At 39.4% G+C, this 18,153-nt stretch overlaps 1 protein-coding gene across 1 annotated transcript in view; it reads left to right on the forward strand.

Annotated features, from left to right (window-relative positions):
* Window positions 1-18,153, forward strand: part of SLC27A6 (solute carrier family 27 member 6) — a 65,674-nt gene that overhangs the window by 29,833 nt on the left and 17,688 nt on the right. Inside the window, exon 6 of the mRNA XM_034774592.1 lies at window positions 4,436-4,630. Within this exon, the coding sequence (XP_034630483.1) occupies window positions 4,436-4,630 (195 nt within the window). The remainder of the gene's footprint in view (window positions 1-4,435; window positions 4,631-18,153) is intronic.

Genomic DNA, 18,153 nt, shown 5'->3' on the forward strand with positions numbered 1-18,153 from the left:
TGCATGGGTTGGTTGCTGAGTTAGAGTTGTTATGGTGCGGTGCGTGGTTGCTGGTGAGAATATGCTTAAGGTTGGCAGGTTGTCTGTGGGCGAGGACTGGCCTGCATCCCAAGGTCTGTGAAAGTGAGGGATCATTGTCCAGGATGGGTTGTAGATCACTGATGATGCGTTGGAGAGGTTTAAGCTGAGGACTGTAGGTGATGGCCAGTGGAGTTCTGTTGGTTTCTCTTCTGGGCCTGTCTTGTAGCAGGAGGCTTCTGGGTATACGTCTGGCTCTGTTGATTTGTTTCTTTATTTTCTTGTGTGGGTATCGTAGTTTTGAGAATGCTTGGTGAAGATCTTGTAGGTGTTGGTCTCTGTCTGAGGGGTTGGAGCAGATGCGATTGTACCTCAGTGCTTGGCTGTAGATGATGGATCGTATGGTGTGACCAGGGTGGAAGCTGGAGGCATGAAGGTAGGCGTAGCGGTTGGTGGGTTTTTGGTATAGGGTGGTGTTAATGTGGCCATCGCTTATTTGTACGGTGGTGTCTAGGAAGTGGACCTCCCGTGTAGATTGGTCCAGGCTGAGGTTGATGGTGGGGTGGAAGCTGTTGAAATAATTGTTGCAGTTTCACTCTAGACTTAGTACTGTCTACCTGCTAATATGTGTTTGATAGCTGTCTCTCATAAAATCCTATATTTATTCATGCTCTCACCTCACTTATGGGGATTCAGTATTGCCAAGCCCAAGCATTCAGAAAATGAGTTCAGCTTTAAAATCATGAGATTTTCAAAAATAAAAAATGTTGGGTTCTTTTTATTTGTCTTCTATTGTTTGAGCTGTTGGAATACACTTGGATTACATTTCCTAGCTTTTCTCTGCAACCATAATTACTAGAAATTTTTTTCTAAATGAAAGCTGAGATTCTCATGTATTCAGCTGAATCCAGGATCTGGTGCTTTAAGAGAAATGCCTATTATTGTGATTTTCAGGATAAAATCACAAGAGCTAGCAATACTAGAGAGTGCAGTGAACAAGGAGGCTAAAATAATCCAAGTAACATTGAACAAAACTTTGAGATTTAAAAAAAAAAGTTTGCAAGTAGGGCTGTCAAGCGATTAAAAAAATTAATCATGATTAATTGTGTGATTAAACAATAATAGAATACCATTTATTTAAATATTTTTGGATGTCTTCTACACTTTCAAATATATTGATTTCAATTACAACACAATACAAAATGTACAGAGCTCTATTTATATTTATTTTTTTATTACAAGTACTTGCACTATTAAAAAAAAAAACAAAAGAAATAGTCTTTATCAATTCACCGAATACATGTAATGTAGTGCACCGTCTTTATCATGAAAGTTGAACTTACAAATGTAGAATTATGTACAAAAATCCCTGCATTCAAAAATAAAACTATGTAAAATTTTAGAGCCTGCAAGTCCACTCTGTCCTACTTCTTGTTCAGTGAATCCTTCAGCCAAACAAGTTTGTTTAATTTGCAGGATATAATGCTGCCCACTTCTTGTTTACAGTGTCACCTGAAAGTGAGAACAGGCATTCGTATGGCACTGTTGTAGCCAGAGTCGCAAGATATTTACGTGCCAGATGCGCTAAACATTCATATGTCCCTTTATGTTTCACCCACTATTCCAGAGGACATGCATCCCTGCTGATGATGGGTTCTGCTCGATAACAATCCAAAGCAGTGCGGACTGATGCATGTTCATTTTCATTATCTGAGTCAGATGCAACCACCAGAAGGTTGATTTTCTCTTTTGGTAGTTCGGGTTCTGTAGTTTCCACTCTGGAGTGTTGCTCTTTAAGACTTCTGAAAGCATGCTCTACACCTCATCCCTCTCAGATTTTGGAAGGCACTTCAGATTCTTAAACCTTGGGTTGAGTGCTGTAGCTATCCTTAAAAATCTCATATTGGTACCTTCTTTTTGTGTTGTGAAAGTGTTCCTAAAATGAACAACGTGCTGGGTTATCATCCGAGACTGCTATGACATGAAATATATGGCAGAATGTGGGTAAAACAGAGCAGGGGACAATTCTCCCCCAAGGAGTTAAGTCACAAATTTAATTAATGCATTCTTCTTTTAATGAGCATCGTCAGCATGGAAGCATGTCTTCTGTTATGGTGGCCGAAGCATGCAGGGGCATATGGATGTTTAGCATTTCTGGCATGTAAATACCTGGCAATGCCAGCTACAAAAGTGGAAAGCAAATGCCTGTTCTCACTTTCTGGTGACGTTGTAAATAAGAAAATTATTTCCTGTAAATGTAAACAAACTTGTTTGTCTTGGTGATTAGCTGAACAAGAAGTAGGACTCAGTGGACTTGAAGAACATAAGAACGGCTATACTGAGTCAGACCCAAAGGTCCATCTGGCTCAGTATCATGTCTTCCAACAGTGGCCAATGCCAGGTGCCCCAGAGGGAATGAACAGAACGGGTAATCATCAAGTGATTCATTCCCTGTCGCCCATTCCCAGCTTCTGGCAAAAAGAGGCTAGGGATACCATCCTTGCCCATCCTGGCTAATAGCCTAGGCTCTGAAGTTTTAAATTATTATGTTTTTGAGTGCAGTTATGTAACAAAATAAAATCTACATGTGTAAGTTGTACCTTCATGACAAAGATTGCACTACAGTACTTGTATGAGGTGAATTGAAAAACACTATTTTTTGTTTATTATTTTTACAGTGTGAATATTTGTAATCAAATATACACTGATTTCAATTACAACACAGAATACAATATATATGAACGAGTAGAAAAACATTCAAAATATTTGAATACATTTCAATGGGTATTCTATTGTTTAACAGTGCGATTAAACTCTGATTAATCACGATTCATTTTTTTGAGTTAATTGCGTGAGTTAACTGCGAATAATCAACAGCCCTAGTTGCAAGTCTTAATATTGATGGTACTATAGGAGATGGATCAGATGCTCTAATCAGGCTAGGAATGCTCATAATTTGTTCAGTAACTCCTCACTTAAAGTCATCCCAGTTAACGTTGTTTCGTTGTTATGTTGCTGATCAATTAGGGAACATGCTTGTTTAAAGTTGTGCAATGCTCCCTTCTAACATCGTTTGGCAGCTGCCTGCTTTGTCCACTGCTTGCAGGAAGAGTAGCCCATTGCAGCTAGCTGGTGGGGGCTTGGAACCAGGATGGACCAGCAGCCCACCTATCAAGTCTCCCTATCAGCTTTCTGCTCCCCTAAGTTCCCTGTGCAGCAGCTGCCCAGCAGGCTAGCAGTTGCAGCTGTCCTTCCCCCACTGCCATGTGCTGCTCCTGCCCTCTGCCTTGGAGCTGCTCCCAGAGACTCCTGCTTACTGTGCTGGGGGGGGGGGGGGGGGGGGGGTGGGGGGGAGGGGGGGGGCAATGTCCGGGGGCCCCCCCCCCCCCCCCCTTCCCCCCCCCTTCGGGGGGGGGGGGGGGGGGGGGGGGACACACGACAGGGCTTTGCTGGCATCAGCTGTGGTCTCAGCAAGCTGATCTAATTAACAAGGCAGTGTACTTAAAGGGGAAACGTGCATCTCTCTCTCTCTCTCTCTCTCTCCCCCCTCCCTCCATTCCTGCTGCCTTGTAGACTGTGAGAGTTAACCCTTGAGGGCTCAGCCAATTGATAATTCATCATTTAGCAGTAAGGTATCCCCTGGTAAGTATCCCACCCTCTGACTCCACCTCAACCAAGCTTCACAATCATCATCACTGTGTACCAGTATTAAATTTTGTTTAAAACTTATACTGTGTGTGTGTCTATATATAATATAGTTGTTTGGTGAAAAAAATTCCCTGGAACCTAACCCCCTCATTTACATTCTTATGGAGAAATTGGATTCGCTTAACATCGTTTGGCTTAAAGTCGCATTTTTCAGGAACATAACTACAGTGTTAAGTGAGGAGTACTGTAATTGCTTGAGAAGCAACCAAGACTTCATGAAAGTTATAATGCATTTGAAAGGACCAGGAGGTAACTGATAACCTCTCTTGAGATAAATCTATTACAGAAACAATTCCTGCTTTTCCCTATTCATTTTACTAACCCCTCCCCAACATCAATTTTTAATTTAGTTATTCTAGAGAGAAGAATGATAGGTTAATTTTTCTAAAACCTGCATATATTCATATTCTCTAACCCAAGCATCCTTTCCTTAATATTAATTTAAGCAACATTTTAATGGTTGCTATCAATTTACATGCATATATTTATAACACTGGTTCAGTGTTTGCTGAACTACAGCTGTATCTTAGATACAGTTCATAACATTAGAAATGCACTGTAATTTACTTGAACTTATTAGTTTCTCTTGTGCTTTCTGCTAGATGCCTATAAGTTTGTACATTTTTTTTTCTGTAGTATCTGCTACAGTCAAACACACCCATGACAATACTTTATTCTTTAACATGTTCTTTAATTTCTCTTTTAATAGAAAGAAAGAGAAAAAGATCACAAAGTTCGCTTGGCAGTTGGAAATGGAGTAAGGAGTGATGTATGGAGAGAATTTTTAGGCCGATTTGGTGACATCAAGATGTGTGAGTTTTATGGGGCTACTGAAGGAAACATTTGTTTCATGAACCACACCGGGAAAATTGGATCTGTGGGACGTACTAATTTCTTTTATAAGGTAACTATTTAATATTTTATTTGGGAAGGAGGCTTGGGGATAAATGTGATTCTTAATTCAGTAACTAGATCAGAAGAAGTGAGGCCTAAAATCAGTGGGAATTGAGGATGCAGAATCAAGTCCTAAGTCTTTTGATCTAGTTACTGCAGGTTTAACTGATAGTGTTCAATGCTGCCAAAATCATGTGTGTATAGTTCTCCCATCTGTGCTAATGACAGCACCAGTGGGATTTTTTCCCCTTAAAATTTCCTAGCATAGACAAGGTCTAAATGAGTGAAACTCCACCATCCTGAAAGTTTCAAGAAAATTCTGTTCAGTTCTGCATTCTAAATCTTTGTTACTAGGCAAGAGACTAGATTAGAATTATTTAATGCATTTATAACCAGAAATATATGCACAAGACTGAAGACTGGGGGGGTATACCTGATTTAATGATAAATATATATATTACAGGCTTCTTGCCTTATTATTATATTTTTTAGGATTTGGTTTTAAAAAAATAGACTCTAGGAAATGAACAGGGGAGCAAATCAGAGCAGATGACCTCAAAACTGAGAAACAGGGAACCACTGGCTCTCCTGCATGTTCTCTCTGCTCATCAGGAGTCTGTAGACGCTTGTATGCCTCAAGTCCATCTACTTCCCAGTCTTCAAACTTTTATTTTCTGGGGCAGAGCCTGGTGTGGAATTGGAGATCAAGTACTCTCCACTCCATGTTATCCTCTCTAGACCCAGGGATATTCTGCCAGGAACTCCTTTCTGCTGTATCCCATGGTATGGTTTCAACTACTCACCTGCAGAAGAACAATATCTATGGGCTGCATGGCTTCCTGGGGGTGCCTGCAGTACTGCCAACCCCAAGCTTTCAAAAATCATGAGATTGGCTTAAAAATCCAGAGATTATTTTTTAAAACAATACATTTCTATTTTCTGAGACTTTAAGGTGCACTTGCTTCATGTTTTGAAGCTTTCCACAACCATGAGGACTCAAATTTTTTTGTAATGAAAGCTGGAATTTTCATGCAATCTGATTCCGACACCTGGGGCACTACGAAAAACACTGAAGATCGTCAGACTTGATAAAATCATGAGAGATGGCAACACTGGAGTAGTCCATAGGAAGAAGCCCTTGGTTTAGAGACTGCACAATTAAGAGTACAGTCCTTCATGGAGTTAGTAGGATAGTAATGTTCAGGGCTAGGGTTTCACAGAATACACGGATGTGCAAATATTCAGCTTAAAATAATAAATCCGAGTAATAATAATACTAAAGATAAACTACTATATCATCTAAAATATCTTGATTATGGGTAACATGACTAGTGCAATGAAATTTACAGTAATGCATGACTAAATCAGTGTGGCCATTTTATGTCAAGTTTGTTTTCCATACTTCTAAATTTAAAAGATAAAAAGGACACTAATATACTAGCTTGACTGGAACAAGGGTATGATATACAGCAGGGGTAGGCAAACTATGGCCTGCATGCCGAAGGCGGCATGTGAGCTGATTTTCAGTGGCTCTCACGCTGCCTGGGTCCTGGCTAGCGGTCTGGGGGGCTCTGCATTTTAATTTAATTTTAAATAAAGCTTCTTAAACATTTTAAAAATCTTATTTACTTTACATACAATAATAGTTTAGTTTATGTATTAGACTTATAGAACAAGACCTTCTAAAAATGTTAAAATGTATTACTGGCACGCAAAACCTTTAAATTAGAGTGAATAAATGAAGACTCGGCACACCACTTCTGAAAGGTTGCCCATCCCGATATACAGGAATGCTAAGAAATATTTTCTGCCCCCAGTCACTTGACCAAGTCAAAGTTACAAAAAGTTCATACCCAGTCACATGGCAAAAGTCAAAATCCACTGAGTCTGTAACATTTATTTTGTTACTTTAGGTTAAAACTGGAAAGATAAATCTAATTGACTTTTCACCATTTACTGCATGTGTTGCCATTTAATTCAGCTTAGACAGTAAAATGTGTGGTTGGGATGAGGGAGGGTCTCTCATGTCACCTGTATCATCCCTTCCCTGCAAAATAGGAGGTGAGAAGGAGTTATGGAAGTAGGTGGAGAGTGCCTTTACAGTAGTATGCTGAGGTCAGTGTAGAACTTGATCATCCAAGCCCACACACGGGGCTTCCCAACCCCATTTTAAAAGGACCCTGAAAACTTCAATTTGGGTGGATCTCTTGAACTCTACACTATGCTCACAGGCCTAGTGGCACACAGCCATTCTGTACTAAGCTTAACATTGTTAAAACCAGTGGAGCTTAACCAGGCTTGGTGATGGTGGGATATTTTGATAAATATATTTCTAGTATAGGCAGGCCTGGAAGGTGAACTCCTGGGTGACTTTTATAGAAGAACCTAAAACTGCTTCTACAGAAGGATATTGCCACAAAGATGGGATGCTGGAATTCATTAGGCTTTAAATGTCTGTTCCATTATGGCCCATGGATTTTAATGGCCCAGTGCAACAAATTTTCTACACACTGTATGTAATCAGTAGCTATAGTATATGGAGAGAAACTGCAAAAAACAGTTATCCATGTAAATAGTTCAGATATTTTTTTTTAAAAGAGTTCATCTAAGCGAATGGGTGGAACTATTATGAATTGGTTTGGAACCTAAGTGTAGCTCCTGAGACAGGCTGCTGCTGCTGATCATGTTGGTAGCACATTTAACGTTTTGGCTGCCCTGGGTTCCTGGAGTACTATCAGCGTGATTCTTACACATCTTACTTTCGTGTTGGGTCTGTTCCCATTTATTGGATGTTTTTGTGTGGTGACAAGCAGTGAAATTATAAGAGTGTAGTCATCTCATAGTTTGAAAGTTGTGAGCAAACAGCTTAACAAGTGTCTTTTGTGAGGCTAAGTGACACTTGAGAGAGCTTCTGAATTTGGACAGACCTGTTTAGTGCTATCACTACCTCTTTAAAGTCTGAATAAATTCATTTGAAGCTAAGGTCGACTGAGTGAAGTTGTATCAATTACACCACAGATGACTGTAATTTAATATTTAACTTTTTGATTGTTAAAGTCAATACATTGTAAAGCAGACTTGAGTAATGAAAATAAGTAAAAACTGCAAGATGTGTACTGAAGGTTTAGTCTTTCTGTTTCCCTTTATTAACTGTTAGGACTTTTGTATAGAGATTAAACCCATAGGATTTTATACAATTTACTCTAAACCCTTACAGATTTTAATAGAAAATGAGATCATTTGTATCTAGTTTTTTGAACCATCCTGGATAGATATTCTATAGAAGGGATAAAATGTTCTATTAAATTCCATCGCTAAATAACTCTACAGAAAGATTGTCCTTTTTTATAATAAATTCTGTTAGACTTTCCCATACAGCTCAGTAGGGGAAAAGGTGGAGCGGTTCTTTCTTTATATTGCATGAGGGATTCTTCCACTGTCATTGGGTTCTTGTTTTTAGTTTTAGTTTTTGTAAACCCCTTCCTTCGCCCTCCCTCAAGACCTAGTGTCACAACAATCATCTCCGAGTTAGAAAACTGCAGTAGATGGATCTTCCTGTGGATCCTATTAACACCATTCCTTTAAATGGCTGGAGAGGTTCGTCTCTAAGAAACTTGCATCCAAGGGTTTAGATAATTAAGTGATAGGTGTCTCCTTCAGAATTTCTACTCACTAGACAGCCAATTTAACCTTGTACTATTATTGAGGCCCAGTCCTGCTCTTCTTGAAATCAAGAGCAGCACACCCATAGTGTGGAATTTTAAAAAGCAACTAAATATTTAGCAGCATAAATTCCATTGATTTAGAATGAGATTTATGTTCCTAAGTCACTTTGGTGCATTTGAAAATTCCATCTATAATCTTTGGTAGGTTCAGGATCAGGCCCAGAGTTGTTATATCTCCCTCTGTGCCCTTCCACCCCCTTCTCCCCCTATGTCTTTAAACCATGGAAGGTGTGGAATGTTGTTTTATATTTGTTTCATACATTGATAAAAATGGTACTGTTTATATACCCAGAAAGGAAGATTGATACTTTTTCATGAATTTAAAATAAAGGTGCTATTTGTTCTTCTCTGAGGTTTAGTCATATGACTTGAGTTAGTGACAGTAGACTAGAAGTTTTAAAAATTCTGTTAATTTGATTTATTTTTGTAACTGGATAGTGAATGTCTACAGACATTTCTGCTGTAAATGCTAACCAGTTAGCATTACTGTGCCCTATCAAAATATCTATCTAATTTGATAATGTAACTGTGAAATCCTTTTCCCCTTACCCTTTCCCAAAAATGAAAATGTAAAGAATGTAAGACCTCTCATGAACAGGAAATGGCCACTTTGCAATTAGTCTAAATTAGTTTATATTGTCTTTTTAAAATACTGCTCAAACTCTTTCTTCTCCAGAAAATAAACCTGCATTAAGGGCTAGATTCACAAAGAAATTTAGGTGTGGTGATACTGAATGTCGATGGATAAATAATTAAAAAAATTCAAAGTACAACAGCTTCAACAGGAGAAACCAAGGGAGCCCCACATCAGAATATCCCATAGCCCGGTGGCTTGGGCATTCACCTGAAAGGTGGCAGACCCCTGTTTTTCAACCTCAGATGGAGGGGGGACTTGAACCGGAGATGTCCCAGATGAATACTCTAACCACTGGGCTAAAAGTTGTGAGGGATTTTCTCTCCCCCATCTCCCTCAGTTTGTAGAGATTGTCTATTAGGGGTCTGATATAGTAGGTGAGGTCAGAGCTTGCTTTCTAGATCAGGCCCCGCTGGTGAATTAGGTGGAGGAACACCCATCTACCTACTCCTGGTTTGTGAATTATGGGGACTTAGGCATTTGGATGCCTGCCGTGCAGTTGTAGTGCTTATGCTCAGGGGTGGAAACGTCATTGCCCAGGAAACTTTACTGCAAAAATGTAGGTACTGAGCAATTTTAGGTGCCTACAGGGTTCAGGGGCAGCTGAGTGGGGATTTTGTGAATACCTGTGGGACCTGATTCTGGGATTTAGGTTCCTACAGTGGCAGGTGCCTAAGTCCTTTTGTGAAACTAGTCACTAGTTTAGAGGCACAGGACCTTTGATTTAACTATACTGGCTGCACTTGAATCCTTAAGTATTTTCCAGGTGTTTTGTTGGGTCCCATATGGAAGACAAACCTATCTGACACCTCAAGAGAATGACTGGGGATGAATTCTGCAGGGATATTGCACATGCTTCCTCTTCCAGAACTCTCTCCCCTGGATTTTTCTACAGTGGGACGATCCAGTCCAAAATATGTACACTTGTCTCCACTCCCTCACCTCTCAAGCCTCTCTAAAATGATGCTCCCTTTCTCTTTGAAGGGAATATTTCTTGTGTTAGTATTTTATACATCACTATAGTTGTACATGAAAAATCAAAGACAAAGCAAGAACCTACAAACTAAGGTCCTGACCCTACATCCCTTATCCACATAAGCAGGCCTACTGAAGTCATCTTAAAATGGTCATTCCCTCGCTTCTCTTTCTGCCACATTCCTGTTCATAACAGCAGGTAGGTCCCTCCGCTCGCTTATGGCATTGGTACTATTCACTTGAGTAAGAGTCTTTGGTTAGACTTATCTCAGCAATGGATGAGAAAAAGCAAGAGGGAATGAATGTTACAAAAGTAAAAGGTCACTAGATGTGGTTTTTGTTACTTTCCACTCCTTCCTCTGGATTTTTTAAAAAAAGTATGGGGGCAATATATGAAATGCAGGGGAATGAACATTCACACTGTTCCTTTGTTTTTTTGTTTCTGATTGCACTGCAGTTGAATACTGATTGATACAAATAGTTTCTGAATCATAATACCCTGGGCCAGTTTTCTTGAATACTGAGGGGTTTCCTAAAATACAAACAAATAAAACCCTTACAAATCACCGACTGGCAAACACTATATTTCAGAAGTGTAGATGATGCAGTTGTTTTATTCCACTTTGAGTGTCACCGGTCACAATGAGAGTGGCTATGACTTTGAAAAGTGTGTCGGACGTGACAAATTGGAAGCTAGCTGAAAATGGTTTGAGGAAAGACATGTTTGTGATGTATACAAGAGGCCTCATTGAGTCCTAATGGTTATTATACACATTTCTGCTAATACGGTTGTGCTGGTGGGAGCAGACAGACATAACTTTAAGTAACTTTAAGTGATACATAAAATCCAAGTAGGATACCTGAATACACACATGCTACTTCTCCCTCACCTGAATGGGGGAGAAGAGAGCTCCTCAGATACTCTCTGAGATCTCATTCCCTAAACTGGAATTAGGATGAGGAGAGATGAGTTGAGGATGGGAAAAGAAAACCATGTGTGAGCACACATTTGCTATGGGCCTCCTGTCTTACCCGCACCACACCCAGGAATTTCTCTTTCTGACTTCTACCTATTGTCTGACTTCTACCTATTGGAGGCTCTAGTGTCTTTTCTCACTCCATTGCCTTTCCATTCACACTGAATCTGGTGCAAAACAATATTCAAAGAGAACAGGTAGAGATTTTTAGGAAACCCCTCAGGATTCATGACTTTTCCCTTTTTAAGGCTCTTCCTCCCAGATTGGTATGCCTTGCAGGTGTGGTGGGGTGAGACTGCCTGAGCTCAAGTCAGCTCTTTAACCCCTTCTTGCCTTGTGTGGGGTTTGCTCACCTGATCACAACAGGATACAAAGCCTCATGGTTGCAAGCATATACCAGTCACTTCGTGGGGATAGAGGGAGAAATAGGAAAACACATCCCCTATGCACATGTGAGCTCATAGTTGTCCACTGTAGGTTTTCTTGCATCTTCTTCTGATGCAGTTGGTACTGGCCAACGTCAGGCAGTATACAGAACTACTGTATATGGTTCACCAGTCTGATTCAGTATGACAGTTCCTATATTTGTATGTTGAGGTGATGAGTGTGGAAAAGAATCTAAAGATTAAATACAGACAGATGAGATAGCAGATGCTAAAGCTGACAAGACTGGTTCAGGCTCCCAAGATAATGAAAGTGAATTTTCTGTCACTAACTGTCTTCTCCTAAAGCAAGGAGGCAAAGACTAATAATGTGTGATTGATGTTCCATTTGCCAAATTATAAGTAATGTGAAAGATACAATGCCAGGAACCAGAAAATGATCTTCTGTCAGCCAGATCCTACTTTATTATATTTTCAGTTGTGTGAAGAAAAAGGGTGAATGCTGTAGTAGTGTGGCATGCATCCAAAGAGCCACTGAATGTGAGATGCTAACTGGAAATTGGTGCTCTTGTCTAGGAATAATTTAGTTTATTTGCACTGTGTAATCTCTAGGTACAATGGATCCTGTTGATATGTTTGAAGGTACAGTTACTCAGTCCATCTGTATGAATAGCTTTTTCAAAAAACAAGGATGTCTATAAGCCTCATGTGAATAGAATTAATGCAATAGAAAATGGGAGCCTGTATCTGCTAAGGAAACAAAATTTGCAGAGGCCTCTGAACAGGAATGCACAGACCTTTTATGCATATATTATTTGTGTGATGCATAAGGAGTTAGGCATGAGACTCCCATTGATACTGATCAAAGATGCATGGAAAAGACACTCCATATTGCCCTTAAAATGTACCCCATGCTACAAGAGAGAAAATGCAACAGGAGTGTGGGGAAAGGGAACTCATATGTCATAAAAAGTGATAGGGAGAGGGAGTACAAATATTATTTACCTAAAAATCAACTTCTAAAAACTTGTATTCAGAACTTTGCAGGTAACTTTTTTTTTTTTTTTTTTTTTTTTTGGCAAGTGATTTAGTTAAAAAAAATTGTAAAGGCCTTAATCTTTCTCCAGGACTCATGCTGTGTAATACCTTGTTCTGTTGTTCTGTAGAAATCAGTGGGACTGCTTGCATGATAAGGTACTACTCTACATGAGAATGGATGACAGAATCAGGTGCTAATTTAACCTTTTTATCTGATGGAAAGCTTGACTGTGGCAATCAATCAAAAAACAGGAGTACTTGTGGCACCTTAGAGACTAACACATTTATTAGAGCATAAGCTTTCATGGACTACAGCCCACTTCTTCGGTATGCATCCGAAGAAGTGGGCTGTAGTCCACGAAAGCTTATGCTCTAATAAATTTGTTAGTCTCTCTAGTGCCACAAGTACTCCTGTTCTTTTTGCAGATACAGACTAACAAGGCTGCTGCTCTGAAACCAATCAAAAAACATTTTAGCATTTTGTTGAGGCTTATTACCTTTCTTTCACAGAACAAAGAATTTCAGAACTGACCCAATTCTGGTGGAGTTTTTTTTTTGTTTGTTCGTAATCTTAAATTTTAAAATAACAGAACAGGTACTTTTTAACATGAAAACAAAACTTTATGTAAAGTTTTAGCTAAAGCAGATATAAGTCTCTGGAAATTAATATTAACAGCACAAATTCTTAATGTGTTTATCAGTAGTGTTACTAGAAACTCCTATGATCTTTGCTGTTCAGCAAAGATTAAAACATGTCTGAAAATTAATAACACTGCTGCTCTTTTGTTAGTGAGGTTATTCACATAGTTTTTGACAAGCATGCTCTAATACTGCCACTATATTCCAAGATATCTTACTGTACCAGTATTTTCTGGGTTAGTACCAGATGTTCTTTGCAAGGCTTTTTTTTAATAGTTGGTCCTATTACTGGCTAGCCAAATTACGAAGGGAAACAATTTAGCCAAAACAGGGTTAAATAGTGTCCAAACTCTGTTTTCATACATGGTTCAGAGTTCATCATAGGTAAGACCTTGTAGTTTATGAAACATAGTTAATGTATGGAGCTATTGTGCTAGGGAAGGAAATTATTTAAGTCTTTGAATTTGTTTGGATGGTGGATCCTGAATCTTAGGGCATGTATACAAAGGAAAGCTATTGCAAAATAAAATTAGGGTGTGAACTAAAAATACAATATCTATTCTGCACTAGTTCCTCATGTGGACACATTTACTCCACACAAAGAGGGCCTTTCTGTGGATTAGCTCAATACTTCCAAAGTGGATTAACCTAAACCACATGAAAGCACAATTTAGGCTATATCTACACTGTGAGATAGAAGTGTGATTCTCAACTCGTACACACATTCATCAAGCTAGCATGAATATAAAAGTGTAGCCATGGTAGCACAGGCAGTGATGGCACAGTTTCAGGTGAGATTGTACTTGGCATGGCTAAACTGTGCCTCCGCTGATGCTCCCTGTGCTATCGTGGCTACAAGTACTATTTATACTCCCACTAACTCTCATCAACCTAGCATGAGTATGTGTAAGTGAGCTGGGAATCACACCCCTAGCTCATAGTGGAGATGCAGCTTCAGGGAGGAACAAGTGTTCACACTGGGAACTCGTGTGGAATAGCTATTATTGGCTATTTTCCTGTGTAGACAAGTGTACAAATGTAGCAGTTGGTTTTATAAACATCTACCATTCAACAGTAGATTACCTGTAAAATTTCCGGCTGACAAACCAAACCAAAGGCAAAAGCTGATAAATATTTTTACTGGTCCATTGAGAGTTTAAAATACAATAATTTTAAAACAATTTTTAAAACATATTTGAATTTAAATATTGTATTTGAAAAAGCAACGGTGTGACATTATGATACTGTTAGCTAGAAAAAAAGATGGTCCTGTAGTTAGGGTATTAGCATAGCACCTAGAAGACCCAGGTTAAATTTCTTGCTCTGCCCCAGACTTTGTAAAAAGAACAGGAGTACTTGTGGCACCTTAGAGACTAACAGATTTATTAGAGCATAAGCTTTCGTGGACTACAGCCCACTTCTTCGGATGCATATAGAATGGAACATATATTGAGGAGATATATATACACACATACAGAGAGCATAAACAGGTGGGAGTTGTCTTACCAACTCTGAGAGGCCAATTAAGTAAGAGGAAAAAAAACTTTTGAAGTGATAATGAAGATAGCCCAGTACAGACAGTTTGATAAGAAGTGTGAGAATACTTACAAGGGGAGATAGATTCCATGTTTGTAATGGCTCAGCCATTCACAGTCCTTTGTGTGACTGTGGGCAAGTCACTTGGCCTTTCTGAGCCTCAGATCACCATTTTATAGATGGGGATAATAGCACTTCCCTACCTCACAGGAGTATTGTGAAGATAAATGCATTAAAGATTGTGAGGTGCTCAGATACTATGGTAATTTGGCTATATAAGTACTTTATGTTGCTCTAATGTTATTTATCTATTTAATCACAGGGCAGTGGTGATGCAAAGTATGGTCAGATTGCAATTTAGCTAGTTGAAAGGTTCATGTGTTTGTATAATTATTTATTTATCCAGTAAAACAGTTAAAATTAGATGAATGATCCACTGCATTACACTGTATAGAATAGTACAGTAATATTTGTCTACACCCCTTCTTTCCCCATAATTTGGAATAGCCAAGCTGAAACAGATTTAGGTCTGTAACTGCAGCAGTATGATGCAGCACCTCCTGCTTTGCCAAGGTGACTCCAATTCACGAACTTTAATGCAAAAGGAAAGCAGCTTGCACGTAGACAGATTTACAATATTACAGATGCTGATGAGTAGGTTCAGTAAATCTCAGTTCACGTGTCCAGTCTTTAGATCATTGGGCTGATGCACAGTAGTGTACTGTTAGAGGTACTCTTCTTTAGACCAGACGTTTAAACAAAGGTTCTTTGGCTTCATGCTCTGGGTCGCAGTGAGTCAGGGAAATCAGGTAATCTCAACATTTCCTCTGTCAATGAAACAGATCGCGCAAATAAGATTGTACTTGAGTGCCCAATGACAGTTGAATTATCATATGCAGTCAGTTGTTTTGCTACCAAAATCTAGTCTTTACATTATAAAGCATTTTCAATATATCTAATACAAAAAGTACTGTTTATAACTAAGTTACAGTATCAATCAATTTCATATTACAAAAGGTGTGCACAGTGTGCAGCTGCATTCACTAATCCAGCATCCAACCACCACAGACTTGATTCTTTCTAAATTGTACCCGGTGCTAACACTGGTCTACAATTTTTGAGAAGTCGTCTGCTTCAGAGATAAAATGTGCTATTTATTATGTATTTTGATGTGCTGAATTCAAATATGACAATTAAAATAACTGGCTACTGTTTCTAAGATATTTAAGTTTTTACATTTTATGTCTATGTATATTGTGTAGATAGTGGAGTTTTAATCATAAATTGTAAACCTAGGTCTTTTCATGTGTTTATGGTTGCTTTACCATGATAATATTTCACCTGTTCTGTTTATGTAACTCTTTAAAAATCAGCAAAAGGGTTATATAAATAAAATTTATTATGAAACAAAAGGCAAAAAACTATTACGTACATAGTTTTGTCCTATTCAGTGTCTACTCGGCGCTTCTTGGCTTGTCTTTTGTATTCATTAACTGGAGCATCTCTTGTCACTGTCCAGCAATAGTCTGCAAGCATTGATGGGCTCCATTTGCCCTGATAGCATTTCTCCATTGTTGCAATGTCCTGGTGAAATCGCTCGCCATGCTCGTCGCTCACTGCTCCGCAGTTCGGTGGAAAAAAATCTAGATGAGAGTGCAAAAAATGTCTCTTTAGTGACATGTTGCAACCAAGGCTTTTGTATGCCTTGAGAAGGTTTTCCACCAACAACCTGTAGTTGTCTGCCTTGTTGTTTCCAAGAAAATTTATTGCCACTAACTGGAAGGCTTTCCATGCCATCTTTCCCTTGCCACGCAGTGCATGGTCAAATGCATCATCTCAAAGAAGTTCATGAATCTGAGGACCAACAAAGACACCTTCCTTTATCTTAGCTTCACTTAACCTTGGAAATTTTCCACGGAGGTACTTGAAAGCTGCTTGAGTTTTGTCAATGGCCTTGACAAAGTTCTTCATCAGACCCAGCTTGATGTGTAAGGGTGGTAACAAAATCTTCCTTGATTCAACAAGTGGTGGATGCTGAACACTTTTCGTCCCAGGCTCCAATGGCTGTCGGAGTGGCCAATCTTTCTTGATGTAGTGGGAATCTCTTGCACGACTATCCCACTCGCAGAGAAAACAGCAGTACTTTGTGTCTCCAGTCTGCAGACCAAGCAAGAGAGCAACAACCTTCAAATAGCCACAAAGCTGCCACTGATTTTGGTCATAGTTTATGCACCTCAAAAGTTGTTTCATGTTGTCATAGGTTTCCTTCATATGGACTGCATGACCAACTGGAATTGATGGCAAAACATTGCCATTATGCAGTAAGACAGCTTTAAGACTCGTCTTTGATGAATCAATGAACAGTCTCCACTCATCTGGATCGTGAACGATGTTGAGGGCTGCCATCACACCATCGATGTTGCAGGCTACAAGATCACCTTCCATGAAGAAGAATGGGACAAGATTCTTTTGACGGTCACGGAACATGGAAACCCTAACATCACCTGCCAGGAGATTCCACTGCTGTAGTCTGGAGCCCAACAGCTCTGCCTTATTCTTGGGTAGTTCCAAATCCCTGACAAGGTCATTCAGTTCACCTTGTGTTATGAGGTGTGGTTCAGAGGAGGAGGATGGGAGAAAATGTGTGTCCTGTGACATTGATGGTTAAGGACCAGAAGTTTCATCCTCTTCCTCTTCCTCGTCTGACTCAAGTGAGAATGATTCTGGGTGCATCAGGAACCGGCAGTTGCTCTGTGGGGTACTGGGCGTATAGCTGATGGAATGTTTGCATAATGCACAGTCCACTTTTTCTTCTTTGACACACCTTTCCCAACTGGAGGCACCATGCAGAAGTAACAATTGCTGGTATGATCTGTTGGCTCTCTCCAAAGCATTGGCACTGCAAAAGGCATAGATTTCCTTTTCCTGTTCAACCACTGGCGAAGATTTGTTGCACAAGTGTTGCAGCATATGTGTGGGGCCCACCTCTTGTCCTGATCTCCAATTTTGCAGCCAAAATAAAAGTGATAGGCTTTCTTAACCATAGTGGTTATACTGTGCTTTTGTGATGCAAAAGTCACTTCACCTCAAACATAGCAGAAGTTATCTGCACTGTTCACACAAGTACGAGGCATCTCTGCTCACTTTGGCTAAACAGAAATGTGTCCCTTTGCAAAATCAAACACTGACAAATAAGAGAGCACGACACTGTATGATTTCTAGAGTTGATATAGGGCAATTTGTTCAGCAGAGTGATGTAAGCTTCGTTATGATTGCATCATCCATGACTTCTAGGAATAACATGATGCAATTCTTATAATGTATGATGCAATACAAGCTTCAGACTGCATCATTCATTGTTTTGCCTAAAAAGCAAGTACTGTCCAAACCCAGTCATAGATTTATTCATAGATCCAGTCAAAGATGTATTTTAGTCATTTCTGGTTTAAATTGAGATCCCTTCCCTTTATAACTCACTTCTCCTCCGCCATTCCCAAGTCAAGGGTCGTATATACTGACCCAATAGCATATCTTGAAAACTAGAGCCAATCAACAATTTTAAGCATCATTTCCATTCTCAGTGACGCAGAATTAGTAAAGTTTTTGACTACATTTATTTCAGAAGC

This window comes from Trachemys scripta, chromosome 6 (assembly GCF_013100865.1).
Source record: "Trachemys scripta elegans isolate TJP31775 chromosome 6, CAS_Tse_1.0, whole genome shotgun sequence".
In the NCBI taxonomy this organism is placed as follows: domain Eukaryota; kingdom Metazoa; phylum Chordata; order Testudines; family Emydidae; genus Trachemys; species Trachemys scripta.